The 24,752-nt window shown below is 52.0% G+C and overlaps 9 protein-coding genes across 9 annotated transcripts; 3 read left to right on the top strand and 6 right to left on the bottom strand.

Annotated features, from left to right (window-relative positions):
* Positions 1 to 1,820: 1,820 nt before the first annotated feature.
* Positions 1,821 to 2,466, bottom strand: ACET3X_007969 (uncharacterized protein; the record flags this gene model as incomplete). Its single annotated transcript, XM_069454173.1, has 2 exons — positions 1,821 to 2,370; positions 2,420 to 2,466. 2 exons carry the CDS (start codon positions 2,464 to 2,466, stop codon positions 1,821 to 1,823), a joined length of 597 nt encoding a protein of 198 aa, XP_069305132.1.
* Positions 2,467 to 4,019: 1,553 nt separating this feature from the next.
* On the bottom strand, positions 4,020 to 4,712 carry ACET3X_007968 (uncharacterized protein; the record flags this gene model as incomplete). Its single annotated transcript, XM_069454172.1, has 2 exons — positions 4,020 to 4,598; positions 4,647 to 4,712. 2 exons carry the CDS (start codon positions 4,710 to 4,712, stop codon positions 4,020 to 4,022), a joined length of 645 nt encoding a protein of 214 aa, XP_069305131.1.
* Positions 4,713 to 5,316: 604 nt separating this feature from the next.
* Positions 5,317 to 9,838, top strand: ACET3X_007967 (uncharacterized protein). The gene is made up of 6 exons (XM_069454171.1): positions 5,317 to 5,479; positions 5,593 to 6,427; positions 6,475 to 7,992; positions 8,043 to 8,595; positions 8,656 to 8,732; positions 9,224 to 9,838. The coding sequence occupies exons 2-6, from the start codon at positions 5,744 to 5,746 to the stop codon at positions 9,635 to 9,637; spliced, it is 3,246 nt and encodes a 1,081-aa protein (XP_069305130.1). The 5' UTR covers positions 5,317 to 5,479; positions 5,593 to 5,743; the 3' UTR covers positions 9,638 to 9,838.
* Positions 9,839 to 10,172: 334 nt separating this feature from the next.
* Positions 10,173 to 11,437, top strand: ACET3X_007966 (uncharacterized protein; the record flags this gene model as incomplete). The annotated part of the gene is made up of 2 exons (XM_069454170.1): positions 10,173 to 10,658; positions 10,736 to 11,437. 2 exons carry the CDS (start codon positions 10,173 to 10,175, stop codon positions 10,937 to 10,939), a joined length of 690 nt encoding a protein of 229 aa, XP_069305129.1. The 3' UTR covers positions 10,940 to 11,437.
* A 1,876-nt stretch (positions 11,438 to 13,313) lies between these two features.
* Positions 13,314 to 15,968, bottom strand: ACET3X_007965 (uncharacterized protein; the record flags this gene model as incomplete). The annotated part of the gene is made up of 3 exons (XM_069454169.1): positions 13,314 to 15,625; positions 15,673 to 15,750; positions 15,803 to 15,968. The coding sequence occupies 3 exons, from the start codon at positions 15,966 to 15,968 to the stop codon at positions 13,314 to 13,316; spliced, it is 2,556 nt and encodes an 851-aa protein (XP_069305128.1).
* Positions 15,969 to 16,369: 401 nt separating this feature from the next.
* ACET3X_007964 (uncharacterized protein) lies at positions 16,370 to 18,549 on the top strand (the record flags this gene model as incomplete). The annotated part of the gene is made up of 2 exons (XM_069454168.1): positions 16,370 to 17,162; positions 17,216 to 18,549. The coding sequence occupies 2 exons, from the start codon at positions 16,370 to 16,372 to the stop codon at positions 18,547 to 18,549; spliced, it is 2,127 nt and encodes a 708-aa protein (XP_069305127.1).
* Positions 18,550 to 18,812: 263 nt separating this feature from the next.
* Positions 18,813 to 20,418, bottom strand: ACET3X_007963 (uncharacterized protein). The gene is made up of 3 exons (XM_069454167.1): positions 20,155 to 20,418; positions 19,770 to 20,077; positions 18,813 to 19,720 (listed from the first exon to the last, which is right to left on the bottom strand). The coding sequence occupies exons 1-3, from the start codon at positions 20,354 to 20,356 to the stop codon at positions 19,025 to 19,027; spliced, it is 1,206 nt and encodes a 401-aa protein (XP_069305126.1). The 5' UTR covers positions 20,357 to 20,418; the 3' UTR covers positions 18,813 to 19,024.
* A 740-nt stretch (positions 20,419 to 21,158) lies between these two features.
* Positions 21,159 to 21,836, bottom strand: ACET3X_007962 (uncharacterized protein; the record flags this gene model as incomplete). The annotated part of the gene is made up of 3 exons (XM_069454166.1): positions 21,159 to 21,601; positions 21,659 to 21,746; positions 21,816 to 21,836. 3 exons carry the CDS (start codon positions 21,834 to 21,836, stop codon positions 21,159 to 21,161), a joined length of 552 nt encoding a protein of 183 aa, XP_069305125.1.
* A 1,305-nt stretch (positions 21,837 to 23,141) lies between these two features.
* On the bottom strand, positions 23,142 to 24,128 carry ACET3X_007961 (uncharacterized protein; the record flags this gene model as incomplete). The annotated part of the gene is made up of 1 exon (XM_069454165.1): positions 23,142 to 24,128. One exon carries the CDS (start codon positions 24,126 to 24,128, stop codon positions 23,142 to 23,144), a length of 987 nt encoding a protein of 328 aa, XP_069305124.1.
* Between the last annotated feature and the right edge of the window lie 624 nt (positions 24,129 to 24,752).

Below are 24,752 nucleotides of genomic sequence, written 5' to 3'. Positions count from 1 at the left end.
AACCTATAATAAGAGGATAACTTATTAGGATATATAAAAAGATATATAAGGGATAGATATAACGTATAGGATATAGCTTAGCTAGAAGGGTACTAAGGTCTTAATATAATTACTTCTCTTATTATCTTTATAGATAGGGAACTTACTCTTAACCTATACTTTACGCGTAGGAAGACTAGTAAGAATTATTATTATTACTTTCCCTAGTATACTATTAGAATATAGAGCTATCCTCTACTATTCTCTTATAGTATAAAGTAAATACTATTACTTATAACTACCTCTTATAATAGCTTACTACCTATATAAAGCGTTTTAAAAAAAATTAGTAGTATAGTTATATAGTAAGAGGTTATAATAGGCTAAAGCCTAATTAGCTTTTTCTTTAATAGTATTTTAGTTATATATATAGGGTATATAGTTTATAGTTAATATATCTAAATAATACTTAGACTAAACCCCTAAACCTTAGACTAAAGGATAATCTAAGCTACTACTAATTAACCTTTAGATAAGGTAGCCTATAGTTCTTTTCTCTATTAAATCTAACTTTAGTATACCTATATAATAGCTCCTTAAGTATAGCCCTTTATATTTTATATTTAATCCTAATTAGTAGAGCTTTACTCTAAGACTCTATTAATATAACGTATATTTAGCTCCTTAACTACCTCTTCTATTATATATAAATAGGTTAACCCTTTATATAGGATTAGTATTACTCTATTACCTAAAAGGCTTTTAGATAATAACTAGGTATAAGCTATTATAAGATTACTAGCCTAGGACTATAACTTTATAGGACGCTTAGTTAATACGTAACTAGCCTTATATAATACTAGTACTAAATATATATTAGGTAGCTAGTAGACTCTAGTCTATAAGTAAGATACTATCTAGAGAAAATCCTTATATAATACTATAATAGTATTAAGTAATAGGTCCTACTAGTTATAAGAAGTACTATAAGGTAGTAAGTAATAGTAGTTAGGAAAAGCCTATAATCTCTTTAAAGGCTAAAGGGGTAGGTTTAGTTAGCTATAGTAGCTATCTAAAGACTATTTAGAGTTACTAGGAAGATAGTTATATCGTGTTAACATGGCTGATGTTCATCCTTATTGGTTTAGCGTTATGTGTGAGAGACTTCGTATATGACCGAGTCTTGACTGATTCATCCGTGAAACCTTGTTGTAGCTGGACGTCTCCGAAATCTCAAAAAGCGGACAGTTGACAACTAATGACTCTGATCGGAGTGAAAGCGAGTAATGGACGTGTGTCTCCGAGAAAGGAAGAGAGTGAGTATGATGTATTTACATAAGGCGACGAGTAGTCCGATGTACTTGCACGCAATAAGTACCGAGACAAGAAAAATACAAATAACGACGTCGATCCAAATTGAGGCAACGCTGTCCAGAGCGGTGCAAAAAGCTCCTGACGGTAATCCTGGGCTACTTCGGAAGAATTAGAGATCTTTTCTGCAAGATCGCCGAGTGTGAAAATGCTCGTCAGCGTAGCAGCGTCCGGTTCATAATAAATCTTGCCCTCAGGATCTTCAAGAGATGATTGTTGCTGACACTTAGTCATCACCACAGGATAAGCCATCTTGACTGTTGCAGTTCCATTTTGTGACATCATGGAAAGCGAATCGTTTGTGATGGCCATAAAACTGCGGGAACTGTACTGTGTAAGCATCGTTGTATTTACTTGGTGAGGGCCGCCCATCACATGAGGGAGCCTCGACAACTCGGGATCGGGTGACCAGGAAGAGAATCGCAGAACTCGATCAGGAATAACGAGCTGTGGCTCAGTCGAATCTCGGGTCATGTAAGAACTGTGCCAGATTTCTTCGAGCCCTTCCCCGAATTCCCATCGTTCATCGATTTGAATATCGATATGTAATCCAGAGACCAGATGTAAGACAGTTGTGTCGCTTGGAGAGCACCTGACAATAAACCGAGGGGGACAAACCCATTGATGACTTGGGTGCGTACGAGGTATAATGTAATCTCAACAATGGATGCCTGCATGAAAACTTCATGTAACTTAGCTACGAATTGCAGCGTGGTAGAGTCGTCATCCGTAAAACTTGCAAAGTAGCTCGTCCATTGAAGCATAAGAATTGTGATTGCTCCACCCAAGGGGATTAGGTGAAGTAAGCCATACGTGGCGGCGACAGTCCGGCTATGGTACATGGCCACCTTGCGGTATTCGATATTAGATCGCCAGTTGAGGCAACAGCCAAACACGATAGTAAGAAATCCTAGTCGAAATTGGCGTAGAAAGCCAAGGATCTTGGAGTGCGGGGTGGAAGACCTGTCATTGTGGTGCTCATCTTCGCTGCTCAACAACTTTACGTGGGAGTCTTGGTGCCTGCCATGGTCAGAAGATTTTCCGCTCTCTGGAGACATTCTGTACATACGCTAGGTCGATTAACTCGTTCCTGGGGTCAGCGTTGTGGCGATTCATGTTGAGAGAGCGGCTGACGGCGTTACGATGCTAGGATGCGAATTTGTGCCGTTCTGCAAGATGTCCAGTATGTTTTGGTAGGTTGCTCAAAAGGATATCGATGGGGTGATGGGATTATTAGGGTATATATGAGAGAGGTCTGCACCGGTGAGAAAATAAGCAAGGCTGACACACTCATTGCGTGGTGTGTACAGCCTCATGGCGCATGCGAGGGAATATGGCAGGGGTGTACAAGACTTTGATAGCTGTCCAGAATATAACCCGATTTTAGTTATTAGAACATCACGAGCGCCCCGCTCGGGGTTCCTGGATCTCTGGTTACGAGAGCTGGGAGCGGCACAACGGGACGGGATGACGTCTTGCGCTTTTTAGTCGCTGCGTAGTGATCTATACCTCTGTAGGTATACCTGAGCATCACATGAAGCCTCGCGTAGCGGTGCGTGTGATCCAAACGAGTCAACAAGTGCAAAAATGACGTGGTCTTGTGGCTATGATAGAGGCATGTCAGCTCTCACGGCCGCATCGTGTACCTAAGCTTCAATTCGCTAAACGAAGGTCAGCCTGGAGCTTCCCAGTTGTGGACTCGAGGCCGTCTCCGCATGTACATCTCTCTCGCGCAGTACAAGAAGCGGCGTCTTTGATAACCCTGCCGGTGCCTCTCTGCATGCTCTGAGCCCATAAAGACCCTATGCCCGGTCCTCGTCGCCTCCATCTCTTCTAGCCTCGCTGTCGACCCCTCTCTACGCGCGCCGCACCAGCATCGCTCCCTTGCATCACGCCTTTGCGGCGACTTCACTTGAATGTCATTTTATAGCTCGGGTTGTGTGAACAAAAGCGTCTTCTGCTATGCTAGATTGAACCTACAAAACCGCACATATCGATTTAGTCGTTCAGTTTGGAAGTGTATAGCTGGTGATAGCATTTTGTGGATATGTTGTCTAGGGACTGCGGCAACGCAGTTGCTACCCTTGAACGGGCAACCGATGGCGAACACAAGTAAATTGCCCCTAACCACCGAACCACGCATTTTGACACATGGTGAAAACGAACTGATTCTTAGTGTCCTGTGGTTGAATGTGAAAGGAACCAAAAGACTGTGTAATATATCTCATAGTGCTTGCTTCCTACCGAGAACAGGAGGACATTTGCTTACACCACAGGCCAACGAGTGTCGAGCCACCAGAATTGAACATGAATTAAAATGATATGTCCTTTGCGGTTCCGTCGCTGGGCTATCCATCTATGGTGTTGGGTATCGGGTACGTTATGAGCTGTCACTGATACGATATCGGTGTTGAGCATTTTCAAGGCCTGTTGTCCACCGACCTCCGACTTCCGACCTGTATCCTGCCTAAACGCTGATCATCATTGTTCATTCCCAATGGACGCACGCGTACAGGCCGACCCGTCCTTTGGTACTCAGCATCGACAAGGGGACCATGGTGCGCGCATGGCTATACTTGGGCTGTACACCTTACGATGAACAAGCTGGAGAGAGCTGTTACACGCCTGTAGCCATGAGATGTGGGGTATGCGCGCAGACACTCGTCTCATCAGCCCGCGGCTTCCTTGACTTTGCTGCCAGTTGTAGGCGCTTCGTCAATGAACTGCGGTGGCGCAGCATCGTCGAGCATATAGCTCGGCATGCTCGACGACTCCCCAATGCCCTCAAAGTCGACCTCGTCACCCAGCGCCTCCAGCTCAGCATCCAGCTCGGACTCGTCCACATCCTCGGGCACATCGTAGCTACGACTGATCGCATCTTGTATATCATTCCCCATGTCCATCAGATCCGCCATCTCATCCTGCAGCTTATCAATCTTGTCGATGTTGACCTTGCCGTACTGCTTGCGCAGCTCCTTTGTTGTCGTCTTCATGGCGTCGATGGTGGTCATTGTGTTTTTGAGATTGTCTTGCATCATGCCGGCCTGCTCCATGTTCCACGACTGCGCCTGCAGCTGGTCACGCTGCGCTTCGTATTGTTTGCGTTGCTGGAGGACTTTGAGGGCTTTTTGCTTAATGGCGGTTTTGCCAGGGCCGTCGCGCATCTTGGCGAGCTTCTGTTGGTAGGTGGAGAGCTCGGCGTTGAGCTTCGCGAGCTTGACGTCGATGCTTTCTATGCGCGTGTCGACCTGCGTGTGTCAGTGTGTGGAGGGTGCTGCCTGGTACGTGTAGCGTACATTGGAGATGGCGCTGTTGAGTGTCGGCTTGGGCGCGCTGCTTTTGGCTCCGAACAGGCGGTTCATTATGGCGGGCAGGAGGGGTTTGGCGATGCAGTAGAGGCTCGTGATGTGTGGTCAAGGTAGGAGAGCGGGCGCCGAGTGTGTTGGCGAGTGTGGGGTGAATGGCAGCAGGCAGCACCGAACCATAGTCGTAGCTCCGGCAGTTCCCGCTAACGTCATCGATCGTCACGTGCTCGCGGTGGGTCTCTTAACCCTGAAGATCCGAGATGGTTGCCACACGCGGCATGCGAAGAAGCACATTCAATGTTTATTGTGACACCGGGAATATGGTCGCTTGTCCGAAGCTAGTGTGATGACGAAAAAAGGTAAAGTGTCCGTGTAGGGCGCGACGTGCTTTAGCAGCATTTCAAGGTTGTGATGCACGACACGAGAAGAGCTCAATCTTGTTCAAGTTGGCCATGCAATCTCGACTCGGAACAAGCCCGCGAGCCAGCAACAGAGGCAACGAGCATGAGAGGTGCCGGTCTACCTGCAATCACAAAATTGAAGAGCAACGGCATGCTGCCGTCTGCCGTGGTCGATATCAGGGAGGTGCAAGTGATCTGCAGCACACGCTACTGGTACTACGCAGCTTCTAGCCTTGAGCTGTCACCACCAAACCCAACAATACCTGCAACACTACTGCCTCGAGGAAACACAGACGTTTTCCGCATTCGTATCCGTACCAGCGCCTCACGAGCAGTCGGTGCATGGGTTGCTTGGAGTCTTGCGCACCTTTCGCTTGCCATTGCCCATTGCCCTTCTTCTTCCCCGCGGCCTGGTGTTCGCTAGTAGGTACCTCTGTCCCACGCATGCAACCCAGCCCAAGCCACGAACACGCGCCCGCTGTCTCACTCGAGGGCCTCTCGCTGCTAACAAAGCCCGCTGCTGACCATTCCGCCAGCTCGTGTACCGCCGCTCCCCTTTGTTTCCATGACGCATTGGTCGGCGCGGTAAATCTACGCATGTGCCCCACGCAGCTGCAACAGCTCTCGAGTGTCTCGCCCGACACTTCCCCTGCCCCGCCCTTGTAGCCGCAAACCACCGCAACCACCATGTTCTGGCGCTTCGGCGGGTACGCGCAGCTGTCGTCGCTCGACAGCATCCTCGACAAGCCCGATGTCACTGTAGAGGAACTGCTCGACGAGTCGGATCTCATCCAGGAGCTCAAGCAGCAGAACTCGAAGCTGATAGAATACCTTCGCGACGAGAATGTCTTGGAGCGCCTGCTGCGCTACGTTATCGCCGCACGGCCCAAGGAAGCAGACGAAGACACACTCTCCGTCGAGCCTGCGCACGAGGCCAGGAGTCCCAGCCGGACGGGCTTTTTCGGCAAAGTCAGGGCACGCTCGACATCCACGACAAAGTCGGATGCGGGCGACAGCGAGGAGAGCAAGGAGGAGCGACAGCGCATGAAGTACGCCTATGTGTCGTGCGAGATCCTCTCGTCGGAGGTATGGTCCATATCCGAGGCCGTCCTCGAGAACCAGGACACTTTGCGACAGTTCTGGGCCTACATCAAGCAGCCTGCGCCCCTCGACCCGGTGCAGGCTGGCTACTTCACCAAGGTCAACGAGTCGCTGCTCGACCGCAAGATGGAGGAGATGCTTGACTTCTTCAAGTCGCTCGACAACGTCGTAACCGACATGCTGCAGCATGTTGACTGCCCCGTCATCATGGACCTGTTATTGAAGATCATCAGCTTAGAGAAGAGCGAGGGCGGACAAGGCATTGTTGACGTATGCCACCCCACACGTCTTCGCAGTCAGCGCTAACAGCACCCCAGTGGTTGCAACAGCAGAACCTCGTCCCCCGCCTGATCTCGTTCCTCGCCCCCGAGCAATCCACCTCGACACAAACATCGGCTGGTGACTTCCTCAAGGCCATCATCACCATATCCGCAAACGCCACGACGCAAGATCAATCCGTCATCGGACCCAACGAGCTTACGCGCCAGCTGGTGTCCGAACAATGTCTGAAGCAACTGATAGACTTCATGCTACAAGGTGGCAACCCGCTGACAGTCGGTGTGGGTATCATCATTGAGGTGATCAGAAAGAACAACTCAGACTACGACTTGGAGAATCAAATCGGGCCGGTCCCCAAGAACTCCGATCCCATCTATCTCGGAACGCTGCTTCGTCAGTTTGCAAACCACATTCCGCAGTTCATGGAGCTGGTGAATAGTTCGAGCCAGATCGTGACACAGCGCGATGGCAGCACTACCAAGAAGAAGCGAGAGCTCAAGACAGCCTTTGGCGACAAGATTGAGCCACTCGGTTTTGATCGTTTCAAGACTTGCGAGTTGATGGCAGAGTTATTGCATTGCAGTAACATGGCGCTGCTCAATGAACGGGGGAGTGAGGCCGAAGTAAGAAGACGCGACGCTGAGCGGGAACGTCTAAAGGCCGACGGCAAATTAACTTCAGCAAATGCTGGTAACCTGGGCGATTTCTCTACCAGCGTCGACAGCCAGGGCTTCCATCATGCGCGCGCGCCGTCCATTGACTCTCCTGCCGAGATAAAACCTCTGCATGTACAAAACAGCTCGGAAGATGATTTTGAAAAGGTCGTCGCGCCGGAGGTTGTTCCCGAGGACTCCAAAGATACCGGGACTGAGAAGGAGCAGATTGGAGAGCCATTAGAGCCTTCACCAAAGGTTGAACCAAGAGATGCGCCAGAAGGTTCGTCCGCTGCCAAAACGGCAGACGACGACGGCGAGTTTGTTGATGAGCCTCTGACACCGCCCAAGGACAGTACAGCGCCTGCTGAGACTACCACATCGCCGCCTAAGCCTGCGGATGATGCCGAGTCGCCTACGTCAGCAGGACTGACTGCCAAGGTTGATGAGCTTGAACTGGATACCGACACTGTTATGAACGACCGCCAGGAACCGACCGAGCCCGAAAAGACCGACAAGTCCGAGACGGAAGCCAAGGCCGATGTCAAGACTCCACCATCTCTCCTAACCCAGCAGCTCAGCCAGACCTCAGATCCCAGCATTGACCAATCTGGGAGCCTTTCACCTCACCCAGATGACAAGCCAGCTCCACTGTTCGCGGGTAGGAACCGCGAAAGCAAATCTGAAACAGCCAACATCGACACTTCGCGCTTTACAGCACCGGTAGCAGGATCCGATCTTTCGGAGATTACTCCCATCGACGAGACTCAGAGCGTGCGTTCAGTGGTATTTGGCAGTGCAGAAGAGACCGTCGGCTTTGAAATCGACATTGACGGCACTCCCGTTGTTGGCGATTTGTTGAAGATTACATTCGTTGAGAACAAGGTTGTACCAACGATACTAGTAAGTGCATTCTTACGTTCATTGTGAACGATCCTTCCTAATGGTCACAGGATTTCTTCTTCCGCTTTCCATGGAATAACTTTCTGCACAATGTTGTGTATGATGTTGTTCAGCAAGTCTTCAACGGGCAGATGGACCGTGGATACAACCGACAACTAGCAATCGATCTGTTCGACAACGGAGGCATTACCGAGCGCATCATCAAGGGGCAGCAGGAGAGCGACAAGTCGCACAAGGAAACATCCATGCGGCTAGGATACATGGGTCATCTTACCCTGATCGCGGAAGAGGTGTTGAAGTTTACAGAACGACATACGGACGAAGTGTTGTCACAGATGGTCCTAGAGAAGGTCCACGCTCAAGAGTGGGTATACTACGTGGAACACATTTTAGCAGAGACACGAGAACGCGACAACGCCATTCTCGGAGGCGTGCGACCCGACATGAGCGTCGGGCCCCGGCAGGCCGTGCTCAACGCCGTCAATGCCGCGAACAACAACTTTGGAGGCGATAGTGGCGGGCTCTCCAATGCAAGCCTTGCCAACAACGGCAACATAGGCCTCGACAGCATGGAGCTCACCAATGCTGGTGACACTGAGGGTGGTGGGTACACCTTCAGCGGAGGCTCCTTGCTTAGTGGCTTTACTAACTCGAGTGACGAAGAAGACGAAGACATGGACGATGTCGACACCGAGAGAGAGCGGGAACAACGACAGGGGCCTGTCGACGACTCCGAACAAGTGGGTGAAATCTCATTTGACGATGCTGATATGGATTATCGATAATGTCCAACCGCCCCGACCATAACACATACACTATACCACGATCGTTTCTCCCGCCTTTGGTGCGTTTCCTTTTCTTATACGTTGTTTGTATCATGAGCTGGAACGGACAGACGGCTCGCATACTAGATCTATAGGGCCGGCCATCATCCTTTGTGTACATACATTCCTTGCGCCATCCGACGGGGTGTATGATACATGTAGTAATACGCATCGTGAGATGTGATTTTTATTCCCATCTCCTTTGTGTGATGTACCAACTTGGATGATTGGTCTCCCATACGATCTGGTATGCTGTCCTCTCTTCTCTCCCCCACTCTCCGTCTACTTGTGTCTTCTTCTGTATTGCTCTTTGCATGTACTTTTGTCTTCTGTTTGCGTTCCATCGTCGCCCAAAAAGGTCACACACCAACTCATGTTCTCCGCTAACGCACCTTCTTCTCTTCCAGCCCACTGTTCCCCCGCCGCTCCAAATACCTCCCTCGCGCGCCCGCCGCCAATTCGCTCTTCGACTCGCGCAACGCAAAGCCCAACTCGAATCGACACGCGAAGCAGAAGAAGACCCTGACGATCCTTCGGCTCCCGAAAAGACACAGGAACAAGAGGAGCGTGAGGGGCATCAGCGTTTCGCGCGCATGTTTGAAGGCATCGAGGACTCGTCTGATGATGACAGTCTGCATAGCATCGAGGGTTTGGGTGACGATGAGGAAATCATACTCGGCCGCATTGAAGTTGAGGGGCAGGAGGTGGGGAGACGGAGTCCGGTGAAAGTTGCGAGTCCGGAGAAGGTGGGTAGTCCGGAATTGGAGAGGAGGGGGGGTGGCGAGGATGGTAAGGAGGAGAAAGGGAGGGTTGTGGTCTAGCTTGTTTGTTGTTCATTTTGGTGGGGTGCGGGATAGATGGTTCTGTATACTGTCAGCAGGCTGATGCACGCGCTGTTTGTTGGTTGGCGTGCGGCATCCGTGTGAGGCTTTTTGCGATGAATTGGTACGATGTATGTAGTAATGCATGGTTATGAGATACCCCTCCGATTCTGTACTCTTGTATACCATCTTTGTGTTAGGCTGAGTGGTTCGTCGGCGATGGCTGGGGGTCGTTGCTACCCAGAGTTGCAGTAGACAATAATCACAACGAGGCAGGCACAACTATGAAAACAGCAGATCCACCCTTGGAAGTCTTGCATATCTATCCCCAAATTCTCGTTCTATGCCGTTTGTCCATGCCGCGTGTGCCCACACCCCAACACACACAGAACGAACACACGATACCCCTCACGTGATCCGGCGATACGCTAATCCCGCAGCGCGTCTCGCCTCGCAACCTCCCGCCCTACCACCAACACCCAACCTAACAACTACTACTCGACAAACTCACCACCCCAACAACAACAAACCCACCATGTCCGCCCAACAACCCGTCCCCTCCCGCCCAGCCCCCGACCACCGCCGCTCCTCCACGGCCCCAAAACGCACATCCCTCCTTCCAAAACCATCATCCATCTTCCTCGACTCCACCGTCCTCATCGCTCAACACGCACAAATCACCGGCACACATCCTGTTACCATTGGTCCGAATACCGTGTTGCATCCACACAGCAAGCTCAGCAGCGCGGTGGCACCGGTTGTGCTGGGCGAGGGGTGTGTGGTGTTTGAGCGGGCGAAGGTGGGTGTGGGTATGGGTGATGAGGAAGGGAAGAAGGGGGGTATAGCACCATCGGCGCGGAGTAGTGCGCATATGCGGGTGGAGTCTATGCGTAGTGAGGGCACGGTTTTGGGGAGGAATGTGGTGGTGGATAGTGGAGCGGTGGTGGAGGCGGCCGAGGTGGGTGACGGGAGTGTGATTGAGGTTGGGGCTGTGGTGGGGAGGGGGACGATTATTGGGAAGGTATGTTTTGCCCATAGTCTAGTTCTTTTGGGGAAGTTGAGTTTGGTTGTTGGGTTGGAGAACTGATTATCGTATAGTTTTGTACGATTTCGGCGGCTTCGGTTATACCGCCGTACATGCGCTTGCCGGATTATACGGTTGTGTTTGGAAGGAACCAGCAACGCGTTGATAGGACGTTGCAGTTACGACCAGAGATACTGGATGTGAAGATGGCGGTTCATGCGAAGCATTTGGATATGTTCAGGAAACTGATCCCGAACAATATTCAAAAGTGGGTGTGAGAGGGATAATGTTCGAGGGCGTGTATGCCGGATGCTAGTAGAGGATGTGAGTTTGAGTCACACAGGTTGAACGCGCAGCAAGGTAACCTTTCGACTTTGTGGGTTCACCTTGGTCTTGCGACACAATCTGCGACGAAAAGTCTGCTATGAGATGTGGTTTATACCAAGCTTAAAAAGCTGGGTGTCTGTCCCCAACGGGTGAAGAGGAGGAATGGTCGTGAATTGAATCACTGCAAAAGCAAAACATCGGGTGGCTAGATCATGTTTATGGCATAATGATGGTTGACCTTGATGGAACCATCACCCGGATGGCCGTTACGCATCTCAACACTAAGAAGCGGAGAGGTAGCTAGGACGTGAAGATACATGTTCACAGACCGAGTCTCAATGGTATTGCTCAGCCTGCGGGTGGGTGAAACTAGTCACTACGCTCTCTTAACGACATGATGAACGTCCTGATAGCGCTGTCGAGTTACACTGTATTGTATCGCAGTAAAGTTGGGTTTCACGAAAACCTTACAACATTGTTTATAGTTGTATGAGTCCACTCTCTTATTTAACAATGGGGGCAGGCAGTCAGCACACTACGCGCCTTCTTGCAAGTATAAAAGCTCTTCCGATTATGTCGATAGAGAGAACACAACAACTACAACATCCACTACAACTACTACAACCAAACTACACCACGTTACACTAATACTGTCAACATCGATGTCCATCTTCCCCAACAAAGCAACTTTCTTCGCCAAGGGCATTGAGTCCTGTCTCGAATCCATTGAACAGCAAGATTGCCATATCTGCTCAGGATGGCTTGGGACGGGCGAAACTGAATCCACGCACACTACCACCGAAAAGAGCTTAACACATGGACAGCATACCGTCGTAGTTAACATTGCTACCACACTGACCGAGCCTGAGATCCAGTTCGAACCACACGAAAGCCATAACCCCATCAAAATGATCTCCTGCTGCAACAAAATCTTTAGTTTCCGTTGTCTGGACATCTGGCTGCAGCCCAAAAACACCTGCCCAGCCTGTCACGCACAGCTTTTCCCTGCGCATGAAGAGGCGAACCGCCTGGCTAACAAGCTTCAAGCGGCCGTCGACGCTGCTGTTCATAACACGCTTCGTCTGCATATGGTCGAGCAGGAGACTATAGTTGACACAGCCCGGAAGGATGCTTCCCGGGAGCAACAAATGCTGCTGGCTAAAACGATGCTGGCTAACACTGAAGTCGTGCGTCGACACTATCCGCATTTGATCGAGTCAGATGCATTACAACGGATGGCTGACATGCTTCGAGCCGATATTGAGGAGATGCGCCGAGGTCGTCTGGATCTGTGTGGACCGGATGACGCAAAATTTAATGAGGCTGAAGCTGAAGAGTTGATTCAGTCGGTACTCGGACATATGACTGAGTACAACAAGTCCGACAAAGTATAGTTTGCTCCGTTTCGAGATGGAGGCTATCTTCGTAATTAGTCGTCTGTATCTATCTGTTAGCCATACTCTTCGGGGGGAGCTAATCAAGACCGGATAGTTCGAAGGCGCGTTTTGAGTGGGATGAGTCTACTGAGAGTAGCAACAAGGTTTTCGATGACTACTTAAGGTCAGGTCTCATGGCTAACATGTCTGAGATGGTTACAGCGTTCGTTCGTTCTAATCATGCTTCTTGTACTTTATGCGTAACTATGAATAGAAATATCTCCCAACTGGCCTTTTTACAACGAACAGCGAACTGTTAAAGATTGACTGCTCTACCCAGCGGCTTTCCGGACCATTTCGTTGATCTACCTGGGCACCATACTAAGCTTGTAGCATCTTCACCACACCCCATGACACAAGACACTTACGCAAGACTAGCAAGCCACTTTGTCCGTCTTCAACTGTTATAGGTACGGGCTCATAGCCTTCTCCGTCCTCACCCTTTAGCTCGCCAAGTGAAGCTTTGGCTAACAGTGATACATGGCAAGTAAACGCTATGGCCCGTGAATATGATCCAACGGATGGTATGTGCTTGGGCTGTCTCAACAATCCTTGAAGCTAGTGATCTGGAGAGTGGTGGTGGCCAAAGCCGGCAATCCGGCTAAGTATGTTGGAGATAGACCCCAGGCGATATACAAGTCGCTTGGCAGGATTTGCTAGTCCCTGAAGCTGTCGATAATGGGTGCCAGCACATGCTGAGGCTCAGCATCGATGGGTCGTGACAGAAATTCAAGCTTAATAAGAAACGGCAGTGGCTATGGTTTATCCTGTTCACTCGTACTACTTGTAACTATGTGGAAGCGTGATGTTACAACACAGCAGTCCTGAACGCCTGCAAACGCCCACAATCCTCTGAATGAAATATATACAGTGTAAACTTCGCAGCGCTCTACTGCCACCGGAATGCATCACCCGGCAAAAAGAAGTTCGTATCCTCAAATGTTATAACACGATCCATATCCAGGAAATGCGAGTCCATGAACGCGTCAGAAAGGTTAAGCAGAGATTGATCTTGCACACTCTGTTGGTTCGCTGTCGTACCGGCCGCGCCGTATGGAGCAAGAGACGGACCGGATGCTGGCAAAGAGGTGCCGCCTGGTGCATAATGTGGTGGCGTAGGGCCAGGGTAACTAGCTTGCACTTGCGGCGACTGATACATTGGGGGTGCAGCAGTGGGCGATATGGCATGAGCTGTTGGTAGCCGAGGGTGATGCTGCTCGTATGGGCTTGGAGATGGCATGGCTGTGTTTCGGTTCATGTCTGGTGGTATACGTCTGGGACTGAGAGTCGACTGGGAACTGTTGAAGCTGTTGTTGCGTCCGTGGTTCCTGAGCAGCGACCGCTCGTGCGCAAGGCTTCTAGAGCGGGCTTGTGGGGTAGCCGCATATGTAGGACTGGCGTGGTTTTGTGGGTCAAGTGTGAGCCCGTTGTGGTCGTAGAAGTCGAATCGGAAGTTTGCGTCGTTTTGGCAGGCTTCGAGTAGGCGCTTGAGGTGGTTGGCATATGTCCCGGCTTGGTTGTTTGATCTTGCGTCATCTGGGTCCCGCCCTCTCCATCTTGCCGACATCTCTTCAAGGTTGCGGACCAGGCGGTGAAACTCGGAACGTAGGGATCGACGCGTGGCCTGGTGTTCGAAAAGCAATGCTTTGGCGGCGATGAACGCACAGAACGAGAACTGTACATTAACGAACGGTATGGGTGTATGTGTGAGAAACTTGTCGACAATGTTCGAAGACTCCACGGCAGCAAGCTCGCAAGTCTGAGCACTACATTCTTTCGGCAGTGCAACGAAATCGTTCCATCCACGGGGTGGGTATCCGATCGGATGATGTAGCAGAATCATCGACGTGTTATGTGTGATATGTGCTAGTGTAAGATTCGGATCCATGTCGACCACGGTCCTATCTGAGGAGATGTTTGAGTCTTTCCATCTGGGTGGTAAGAATATCTTCCACTGTACGAGCCTAAGGTCTAGCTCTTTGAAGCGCGTCAACCAACTGACCGCATGCTCCTTGTCTTGCCAGTTGATCCGTTGTTGAAGGAAGAACGTAGTCACCTGGCTTAGGCTTTCGGTTGCTTCTACGCAATATGCAAATGCGCCCAGCTTGGAAGCGTCGATGTAGCCGTTGGCAGAATTAGGACTAGCTCCTTGAGGTAAATGATCGATCGCCGAGTCCTCATCGTTGTATTGCGCAGGCACATTTGCCAGTGAGCGCCCGATACGAGCAGCCGCCTTGTTCCAGATACCAAAGTATGGCGTGGTTACTGGTTCCTCTCTCGTGAAAAACCCGCCATCTGCTGGCAAGCGGCGGTGCACGTCGTCCGCCGTGAGGCTCGTATTCCACCCTGTAGATACTGAACAAAATCTATCCAGCAGGAAGATGATCCAGAATAGTCTTCGCCTTTCCTCCAACTCCGTCCAGTCGTTGGTGGGCTTCACCAGCCGCACCGGCGTCATTAGCGATCCTGACTGCGATGTCGATGGCTCGGTAGTAAGTTGAAGGTAGTCGATAGTCCTCGTGAGGGAGCCAATCAATGGCCAAGCCCTTTGCTTTTGTCCATCATTGAGAAGATCAAAGACTAGGAAGATGAGGGCCTGTAGACTTTCGATAGTGACATTGCGCATTGCATGGGTTTCCACAATCATACGCGAGACCCTGGTTTGCTGAACTATCTGATCATTGTCCAGATAAGTCACGTTGGGATCCATGTGCCGTAATGCAACCGCAACCAAAGCATGCAGAACCAGCACGTGGCCTGGATCCTGAGAGCCTTGGCGTACGCGTGTCTGGAGTCTCTGCTTGTGAATGTACGGGATCCAATGGTGGAAGGAGATACAGAAGAAGTCTGCAATCTTTTCAAGAAGTGGTTGAGATGGCAGGTACTGGGCGATGTCCACGTCTTCGAAGGGGAAAAGCCAACTCTCAGCGATTGGAATTTCATGTCTTCGTTTCAACGGGTTGACCACACTGCTCTCTTCTTCAAAACCTCTTGACTGGTCTTCAGCGGGTTGTTGAATGTGGTTGTACTCAGGAGTAGGCACAACACGTTGTGGGTGTTCTTCAACATGAGGCGCAGGGCTCTCCTTCACGGTATCAGGTCCTGCACGGGCGACCGTGTGCCCATTGACCGCATCGTCACCATCTCTATACTGAGGTCGGATATTTCCAGCGTCATCCAAAAGTATTCTCTCCAGAAAGACTATCCTGCGTGAGACTGAGTTCATCGTAAAAGGAGTACTACCATACCGACGCGGCGCGTCAACGCCTCAACCGCTCCGGGCTTGAGGCCAGGCTTGTTCTTTGGCTGATACACACATTCGGAAGCTATGGCACAAGTCAGCGACGCAAAATAGCACCAATCAACCAAATTACTTACACAGTCTCAAGCAATGCGAGCACGAGGGTGTCTCGCGCGAGCATCGCAGCTTGCGTTGCTTGCAGCTAACGCACGCAGGAGTGTCACCCCCTACCGAGACGGGACCGTCATCCTCGCCTGCTTGGCTGCCAGTGCCAACCGAGTAATTAGTCCACCCAGCCGACATCAGCACGACCTCGCAAAAGCGCTGATCAGGAAGAAGCAAACGTGGATGATGCAGGAGCGGCGGGCATCGGGATAAATCCAGGTATCTCCACACTCGGACCCCGCGAGGCTAACCCTTCTTTCGGCTCATCTCTCCATGGCGGAAGCCACCCAATTCCATCAACCAGGCGTGACAGGGAGGAGATGACGATGCACGACGTCGAGATGTATATCGGATGCGCTGCCGATTCGAGCGCGAAGCGCAAATGGCACGAAGACGACTTTGCCAGTCAGGCCGCCCAGCGCGGGACACGAACCTTGACCCACTAGACTTGAGAGACTACAGAACTCGTAAAGCCGCGGGCACATAGCAAAACTTCGCATCTTTACGTGTCAAATGCCCTTGAATGCGCGCTAGACACAATGCCCCCCCTCGACGGGTTCTCGAACAACCCCTTCAAGACCCACGCCGACTTCAAAAAGGCAGCAATCGCGCTCCTCCGCGCATTGAAGCCATACCAGTCACCTCACGGTGCCCGAATCCGACTTCCTTTGGTGACCGGTACTCATTTTGACGATGTCGCCGCCCAGCTCGAAGGCTATGCCCGGCCACTATGGGCAGTCGGCACGCTCATGCATTCAAACATCGTCTCCGCAGATGAGTACAACGAGCTCATCAAGCCCTACGCTATAGGTCTAGCCAATGGAACCGATCCAACCCATGCCGAATACTGGGGTCCGGTCGTATTGCGAGACCAAAGAATGGTCGAGATGGAAATCATTTCGTTTGCATTACTAGCAGCGCCAGACACCATGTTCCATTCGCAGACGGAAGAAGCGAAAAGGAACATCAGGGCGTGGCTGGGTACGATCAATGGAAAGGACTTTCCTACCACAAATTGGCTCTGGTTCCGCGTCATGACTAACCTGGCGCTGATCAAAGTATGTGGCGCACCCAAAGACGACGCGCTCGATGCCATGAAAGCGGATCTGGATCTCATGGAGCAATTCTACCTAGGGGAAGGCTGGTCAGCAGACGGGATATGGAGTGATGAGGGAAGGCAGGCTGACTACTATTCCGGCAGCTTTGCTATACAGTTTTCTCAGCTCATATATGTGAAGATGGCAAGTGACCTGGATCCAGAGCGGTGCGAAAGGTTCCGGGGTAGGGCGAAGGAGTTTGCAAAGTCGTTTTGGCGGTACTTTGATACTAATGGTAGGTACCACCATCGATACTGAGACTCTGACACTGCCTGACACACACTCTAGGTGCTGCAATACCTTTTGGCCGAAGTCTGACATACCGGTTCGCATTCGCTGGATTCTGGTCCGCCGCGGCTTTTGCAGAAATAGAATTGCTAACTCCGCCGCTGAAAGAATGGGGCCACATCAAAGGTCTACTCCTCCGGCACTTTCGCTGGTGGAGCACAAAAGGCGACATGTTCAACACAGACGGCACCCTAACCATCGGCTTCACATACCCAAACATGTACATGAGCGAAGACTACAACAGCCCGCAGTCCCCCTACTGGGCTCTCAAGTCCTTCCTCGCCCTCGGCCTACCACAAGACCATGCATTCTGGACCTCCAAGGAGAAACGCCTACCCCATGCTGCACCGTGGGCAATCATGCCCATCAAACCGCCAATGCACATCCTCTGCAACCAACCAAACCACCACTTCCTCCTCTCCGCAGGCCAGTTCTGTCCCTGGCCCCTCAAGGCCACGGAAGCCAAGTACGGAAAATACGCATACTCCTCGCACTTTGCCTTCAGCGTGCCGACGGGTCCACTGATCCAACAAATCGCCCCAGACAGCACCCTCGCGTTGAGCAAAGACGGCGGCGAGACCTGGCGCGTACCATGGAAAGTCACAAACCACCGCTTTGTCGATGTCTTCATAGAACGCAAATTCACGTCCTTGACGAGGATAACCTGCCTCACGAGTACATGGACGCCCTGGGCCGACGCAGATATCTATGTAACAACGCACATCATCCCTCCGTGCGCACAATGGCCAGACTGGTATTTCCGCTGGCACCGCATCACAAACACCGGATCTAGCGCTGTGAACATGCACGCCGTGCAAGGCGGCTTTGCAATCCAAGGCCGGGGCCACACGCACGGTCAAGTTTTGCCATCCCACGCACACATCTCCGGTCTCTCTCCTCTTTCCTCGCCCAGCCCCCCTGGCAGCAGCCAGCCTTTCCCTTTCCCCGAAGGCATGGTAACGACGCAGGACTCTGCGCTTATCTGCTCCAATGCAGGTGCGAGCGGTATCGCTATCCTTGGCTCTCGCGCCCACGACGACGACGCGACATCGCACGCCGAAATACTGAAACCGGACGCCAACACGAATTTGGTGTGGCAGCGTACTCTTATACCAGTCATCAGGAGTGAGTTGAGTGTTGCGCCCAGTACCGACGCTGGAGGACCATGTTGTGAGTTTGGCAGTGCGGTTTTTGCGCTGGCTAGAACGGCTGATAGAGAGGAGCGGCATGCGGGGTTGGATATAAGTAGATTATGGACAGAAACGCCGAGTCTGAATATTGGAACGGAAAAGGACGGTTTCAATGGCAAGGAATGGTATATTCGGATTGAGTAAATGTACCATGTAAGGGCGGATGTGTACACTACAACCAGCTTCTCCTACGTACACACAGCCCATAAGGTCTAAACTTTCCCCCCTACTCGGATATAAGGACAAGATACAACACGAGCAATCGACATCGGATTAGTGATAGCCAGGCATATTAAACAAGTCCACAACTCTAATAAACTATCGAGTGTGTTTAGAGTAAACGAAACACATGTCACATTAAACATCACAAGTAAATCGAAACAACAGTTTTCATGAAAAGGTATTCATTCCGCTTTTACCAAGCCATTCCCTTTTACTTCACTTTCCCTCTTTCTCTTTTTGATTTACCGTCTGCTGTCAATGCAGCAAGCATAGAATATCAGCGCCCAATATCAAAACGCCAGGAATACATCCGTAATCGTAAACATGACACTATCTACACATCGATTTTCAATCTTTTGGCTATCCAAGCTCAACCTTTGCAAGGCGAGAGACGCATCTACTTGGCGTTCTCAGGCCTCAGGGAGCGAACAGCCTTTCCAGCCCTCCAGATCTCCAACTCATCAATCTCCTTGAGCTCCTGGTTGTACTTCTCACGGTAGTCGGGCTGTGAGTTGTACTCCAAGCTGCGCTTAGTCTCGGTGCCGTCGGCAACAGCAGTGTAGAGGTCGTTGAAGACGGGCTTGAGGGCAGCCTTGAAGCGGGGGCTCCAGTCAAGGGCACCACGGCGGGCAGTGGTGGAGCAGGCGGCGTACATGTAGTCCATGCCGTTGGCGCCGATCAAGGGGTACAGAGATTGGGTAGCCTCCTCGACAGTCTCGTTGAAAGCCTCAGAGGGGCTGTGGCCGCGCTCACGGAGGACTTCGTATTGGGCAAGGAACATGCCATGGATACCACCCATCAGGCAGCCACGCTCACCGTACAGGTCGGAGTAGACCTCCTTCTCGAAGGTGGTCTCATACATGTATCCGGAACCGACGGCAACACCGAGGGCGACGGCCTTCTCCTTGGCCTTGCCGGTGACGTCTTGGTAGACGGCGATGGACGAGTTGATACCACGGCCCTCACGGAAGAGGGTGCGGACAGTGCGGCCGGAGCCCTTGGGGGCGACGAGGATGACATCGATGTCGGTGGGGACTTCGACCTTGGTGAGGTCCTTGAAGACGGGGGAGAAACCGTGGGAGAAGTAGAGGGTCTGGTGTCGTTAGTTTGCATATTCATCAGATCCGACGATTCTCGCTTACCTTGCCCTTGAGCTGGGGCTTAATGGCGGGCCAGGTCTCGGACTGGGCGGCGTCTGAGAGGAGGTTCATGACAATGGTCGACTTGGCAATGGCCTCATCGATGTCGAACAGGTTCTTGCCGGGGACCCAGCCATCGGCCTCAGCCTCCTTCCATGAAGCACCGTTCTTCCGTACACCGACGATGACGTTGAGGCCATTGTCGCGCATGTTGAGACCCTGGCCGTGACCCTGTGAGCCGTAGCCGATCATGGCCATGGTGTCGTTCTTGAAGTACTCAAGAAGCTTCTCCTTTGGCCAGTCATCACGCTCTGTTCGGCATACGTCAGCTCTCGTCCCAGTGCAAAAACCTGTCCTCGATTGACGTCCGCTGGAGTTGAAAACTTACCGTAAACAGTCTCCTTGGTACCAGCAAAGTCAATGGTCTTGATACCACGAGTCTGCTGGAACTGGCTTGTGACAGCCGCGCGGGGAGCAGCCTTCTTAGCGCCAGCATTCAGAGCAGACACAAAGGTGCGCTTCTGAGCGGGGGTAGCAGCCAATTGGCGGGCGGTTTGGCGCAGAGCGCGGGAAACAGGTCTTGAAGCCATTGTGATGTGTGTGTGTGTGTGTGGAAGGGGGTATCTTGAGGAATTGGAATCGTCAAGCGGGGATGACAGCTTTTAAAGTCGCTGGTGAGATCTTGACCACACCCAGAATTTCGAGCATGGGAGCTTGGACCATGCCGATTATCGCTGCCCCAGACCAGGCCCCTCGCGTGGCTGGCCAATCATGCTGTGGCGGTCGAGTGCTAGCAGGGGGCCGGAGGGTCTTCGGGGAGGAATGCGTGTCTCCGAGTGCGGTTCAGATGGCTGGATGCAGCGCTGGACCCAGTCATACTGATAATGCGTGGCGGCCGAGAACTTAATGATGCTCACCGCAGTCCTAGCGGCGGGCCTCCTGCCTTTGACATGTATGCGGCGAGCAGTGGCGCACCGTTTCGCAGTACGGTTTGCGTGTGGCCGTTATCTCGATCCAGTGTTAGCAGACGGATGCGGACTAGGTCTGTCGCTGACGCCATAGTTGAGCAAACACCACAGTTGCATCAAGTACCACACGCATATCCAGTCACTGCTTGTGCGCAAATATGCATCTATATTGTGAGAGATCCTGGAAGACTATATTGCACCCCACATGATACGCCATGCACCCTCTACATGATGCGCCAGACCCTGCATGCAGTCGCTAATGCGTAGACATGCCCGCCTCCGATCTTCCCCATGCGTCAGCCCATAACCTCCATTGAGCCCTTGGCTCGATGGCGTATCTTCGTCATCTATCCGTCCTCCAACCGACGCTTTGGAGCATTGCTGCGGAAGAGCTTCGTGTCGCTCTGGCCATGTACGGTATTGCTCATTTGAGCACGCGATCAAAGCTCTGTCCCTTGACTGTTCCACCACCGAGCGATGCGCGCACATTGCGCTTGAAGCCCTCTCGATTCTGCTTGAGATCCTCCGCGGCCTCCTTGTTCAGCGGGTCCGACGCGTTCGGCTCGAGGAACAGGAACTGTAACCCGACAACGACCGCATTCAAGTTCAACACCGGCTTCCAGTCCTCTCGCAGAATGTTCAAGCAGACGTTTCCCTCCAGATCGATATTCGGGTGGTAGATCTTTTGTGTGCACTTGACTTTTGGCGGGTCGTGAGGGAAGTTCTGGTTGATCTTGAAGTCGAACCTGAAGCGTCCGCCTTTGTACATGCCCTCGTCGGGGTCGATTGTGAGCTCGAAGTTGAGGATGTCGTCGGGGTTGGGGAAGTGCGTCTTCATTGTTGTGCCGAGGGATAGTTCTTCAAGATCTGTGGTCGCGTCAGCTTTTGCGCGTGATGATGCGGGTGGAGTAGGGACGGCGGTACCTTTCTGTGTGCGCAACTGGGCTGGGGTAACCTTCTTCTTCTTGCTCGAGGCGGCAGCTGCGGCCTCGTCCTGCTGCTGCTGCTTCTTCTACGAGGGGTGTTAGCCTTTGCTGTTGTACGACCCAGCACGTGCCGTCCCAGAACGGTAGAAACCTACCATGGACCATATTTTCATCATCTTGGCGGTATTTTGTGCGGCGTCTGGGCTACTGCCTGTGTCGATGTAATCGCGTGGGCGTGCTTGATGATGGGCGCGCGTGAGAGGATCGCGGGGCGATTGGCCGGCGAGAGGAAGAGGACTGGTGGGCGGTCGCGAGACAGGCGAGGGTTGGTAGAGAGAGAGCGCGAGCACAAAGACCTGCGAAAGCACAAACGCCAAACAAGAAGAAAGGCCTAGGAGAATTATGCGTAAGAGTAAGGATAGGTTGGGTAGGCTGCCACGATCGTCGGGCCTCGCTGTCTGTGCGTTCGACGTGGGGCGGCGACGCCCACTTCACGACTTAGTCATCACATAGCGTCTTCAAATGTCTGTCTGAACACCAGCCACCTTTCCGCAGGACAATTGAAGAAGAAGATTCACGGCAAGAAGAATGGCAGCACCGGCGAGAGATGCGCTACAATTCTCAGGTCCAGAGCGCAACCAGATGGTGGATTATCTACCCCCTCTGCCATCATCCCCACTCCCGCGGTTCTCATCCCACAAGCCCTTCGTCACCTTGACATTCGCCACTTCTCTAGATAGCCAGCTAGCAATTGCACCAGGCGTACAGACAGTGCTATCCGGTCCGCAATCCAAGGCCATGACGCATTTTCTGAGATCCAGACATGATGCCATCCTGGTCGGAGCAGGGACGGCCATTGCCGACAACCCATCGTTGAATTGCCGCATCGAGGGTGTGGGTGGTTATGGAGGTCAAGGACTTGACGGGCAGCCAAGACCGGTTGTTGTTGATCCGCATGGACGATGGAAATTCGGCGAAGAAAACAAGGTGATGAGATTAGCTAAAGAGGGAAAGGGAAAGGCACCTTACATTGTGACGTGCGTGGAGCCGTCTGACTCTCAACGAGCCGTGCTCGAAAGCGTAGGTGGCGAGGTAGTAGTGTTGGGACTGTCGCCCGAGGATGTCGCTGCGGCGGGTTCGTCGTGGCACCTTATTCTCGACGCTTTGTCGCGTCGGGGTATCCGGAGTGTAATGATTGAAGGTGGTGGCTTCGTCATCAACGATGTATTGGGACCCGGCCCTGCCTATTCTCTGGTAGACTCTGTCATTGTTACAATTGCTCCGATCTGGCTTGGGAAAGGTGGTGTACAAGTATGTCCAGACGGTGGATCGGAGCGGTTACCTGTGACGAGATTGAAAGACACAAAGTGGACACCGCTGGGAGAAGATGTAGTACTTTGCGGGCGACCGAACAAGGAACTCCGACAATGAGAGGTACTATAGGTAGGATGTATGTATGTAAGATTTCAGCATTGCCTAGGCTAGCATATCCACGGCAGCTCGTCAGACACCGTGCCCTGGAACAACTGCTTGACACCATCTTCGAGACCTTTGAAGTGCTTAGCTCCTTTGCTAGCATCCCATCCACGGAGCTGTCTCTTCCCGCCTAGAACATCTCCGGTACCCAAAGGATCGCTCTCCCATGCCGCGTACCCGTGCATTTGTTCCCCACGAAGTGTGCTTTTCAACTCGCTGCTCGACATGACCGGGTCGATGCCCTGGACCTGGATACGCTCTTTCGGCCATTTTATCGCTGGGGCATGTAGTTCTAGAAAGCGCTTCGCCTTGAAAGCATGTGTGATGACGCGGATTCGCTTCGGGTAGTTGCCTGTAGCTTTTCTGAACAAAAGGATGCTGAATAGTAGGTTTTGAAATGAATCGGTCGCTTGCTCTTCCAGTAGTATATAGCCCTTGTTGTATAGTCGATGGGTTCGTCCGCCACCCATGTGGCCTTCTGCCAGCTCTTCTGCCAGTGCTGCGTGATAGTATGAGCGTGCCTCCGTCTTGAGAGATTCTGAGCGTTTAGTGGCTCCACCGCTGAGGACGAGGATGCTTGTAGGGGGGTGCTCTGCGTCCGTCCCTACAGTTAAAGCATCGATGCCAGCTTTAACATGGGCCAGGAATGTCTCATGCTCGCCGATCTTGCCTGTTGCTTCGTCTGACCGTTGGAAGGGCGCTAGCAACCAATTGGGTTCGTAGTGAGGACTGCGCAGGGGGAAGCTGGCGTCCTCTGCATTCGGGAGGAAGATGGCATGACAGCAAACGACGATGAGATTCTCTGCACTCGGATAGCTCGGCCGTGGAATTACATGGTCCGGGTGAACAAAGTCCGGATTATCAGGCGCTCTCCATTGGGATGCACTGACGTGAGCCCCAGCTTCTGACACGGCGGTGGCCGTGGCGGACGCTGCTGATGAAGGCTTGGACTTTGATCTCGGTAGGCCCACTAGTGGTGCGGCTGAGGCCATGGCGGCTCGTACCGCTTAGTGGATAGGGCGGGTCTACGAGGACTGGGTTGGAGGCTTTGTAGAGAGCGAACAAGAGGAGTAGTTGCTGCAGCCTCGACTATAATGGCCAGCACCACGATGCGGGGCAGTTGTACAGGATATGACGCGAGCCAAGAGTGGGAAATATCAATGTGCTGCTTTCCGGGAACGAAAACAGACTATTTTGGTGGTGTGGCTGGCATCCATAAGAGGAATACCAGTTTGTGTTTTGTTGAGACGCGGATGACGGAAGGTGCGAGCTGCCCTTGCCCGCGCTGTCAGGCTCGAGGAAGAAGGAAGTCGAAAGGAACGCACCGCATTGCTTTCCTGTCGCTCTCAGGAGAAGGAACTCGAGGATGGTGTCTTCTTTCCAACACGCAGGGACCAATGGATAAAGATAGCACGTGATGTCTTAGGTGAAGCGCGCAGGCTCTTGCCCATAGGGGTCTCATGGCATGCATTTAGACGAATGTTATGTCGAGAAGAATTGATGACAGTGACACTCTTTGCATTGCCGTTGGAAGCTTAAGCTGTCGACGGCGCGTAACAGACCCATGTAGAGCATGCGCCTGCATCGAGCTGTCAAAGTGTCGAGTGCATGGCGGT

This window comes from Alternaria dauci, chromosome 7, assembly GCF_042100115.1.
Source record: "Alternaria dauci strain A2016 chromosome 7, whole genome shotgun sequence".
NCBI classification, from domain to species: Eukaryota; Fungi; Ascomycota; class Dothideomycetes; order Pleosporales; family Pleosporaceae; genus Alternaria; species Alternaria dauci.
The sequence above is the reverse complement of the archived record's forward strand: the minus strand, read 5'-3'. Positions and strand labels throughout refer to the sequence as shown.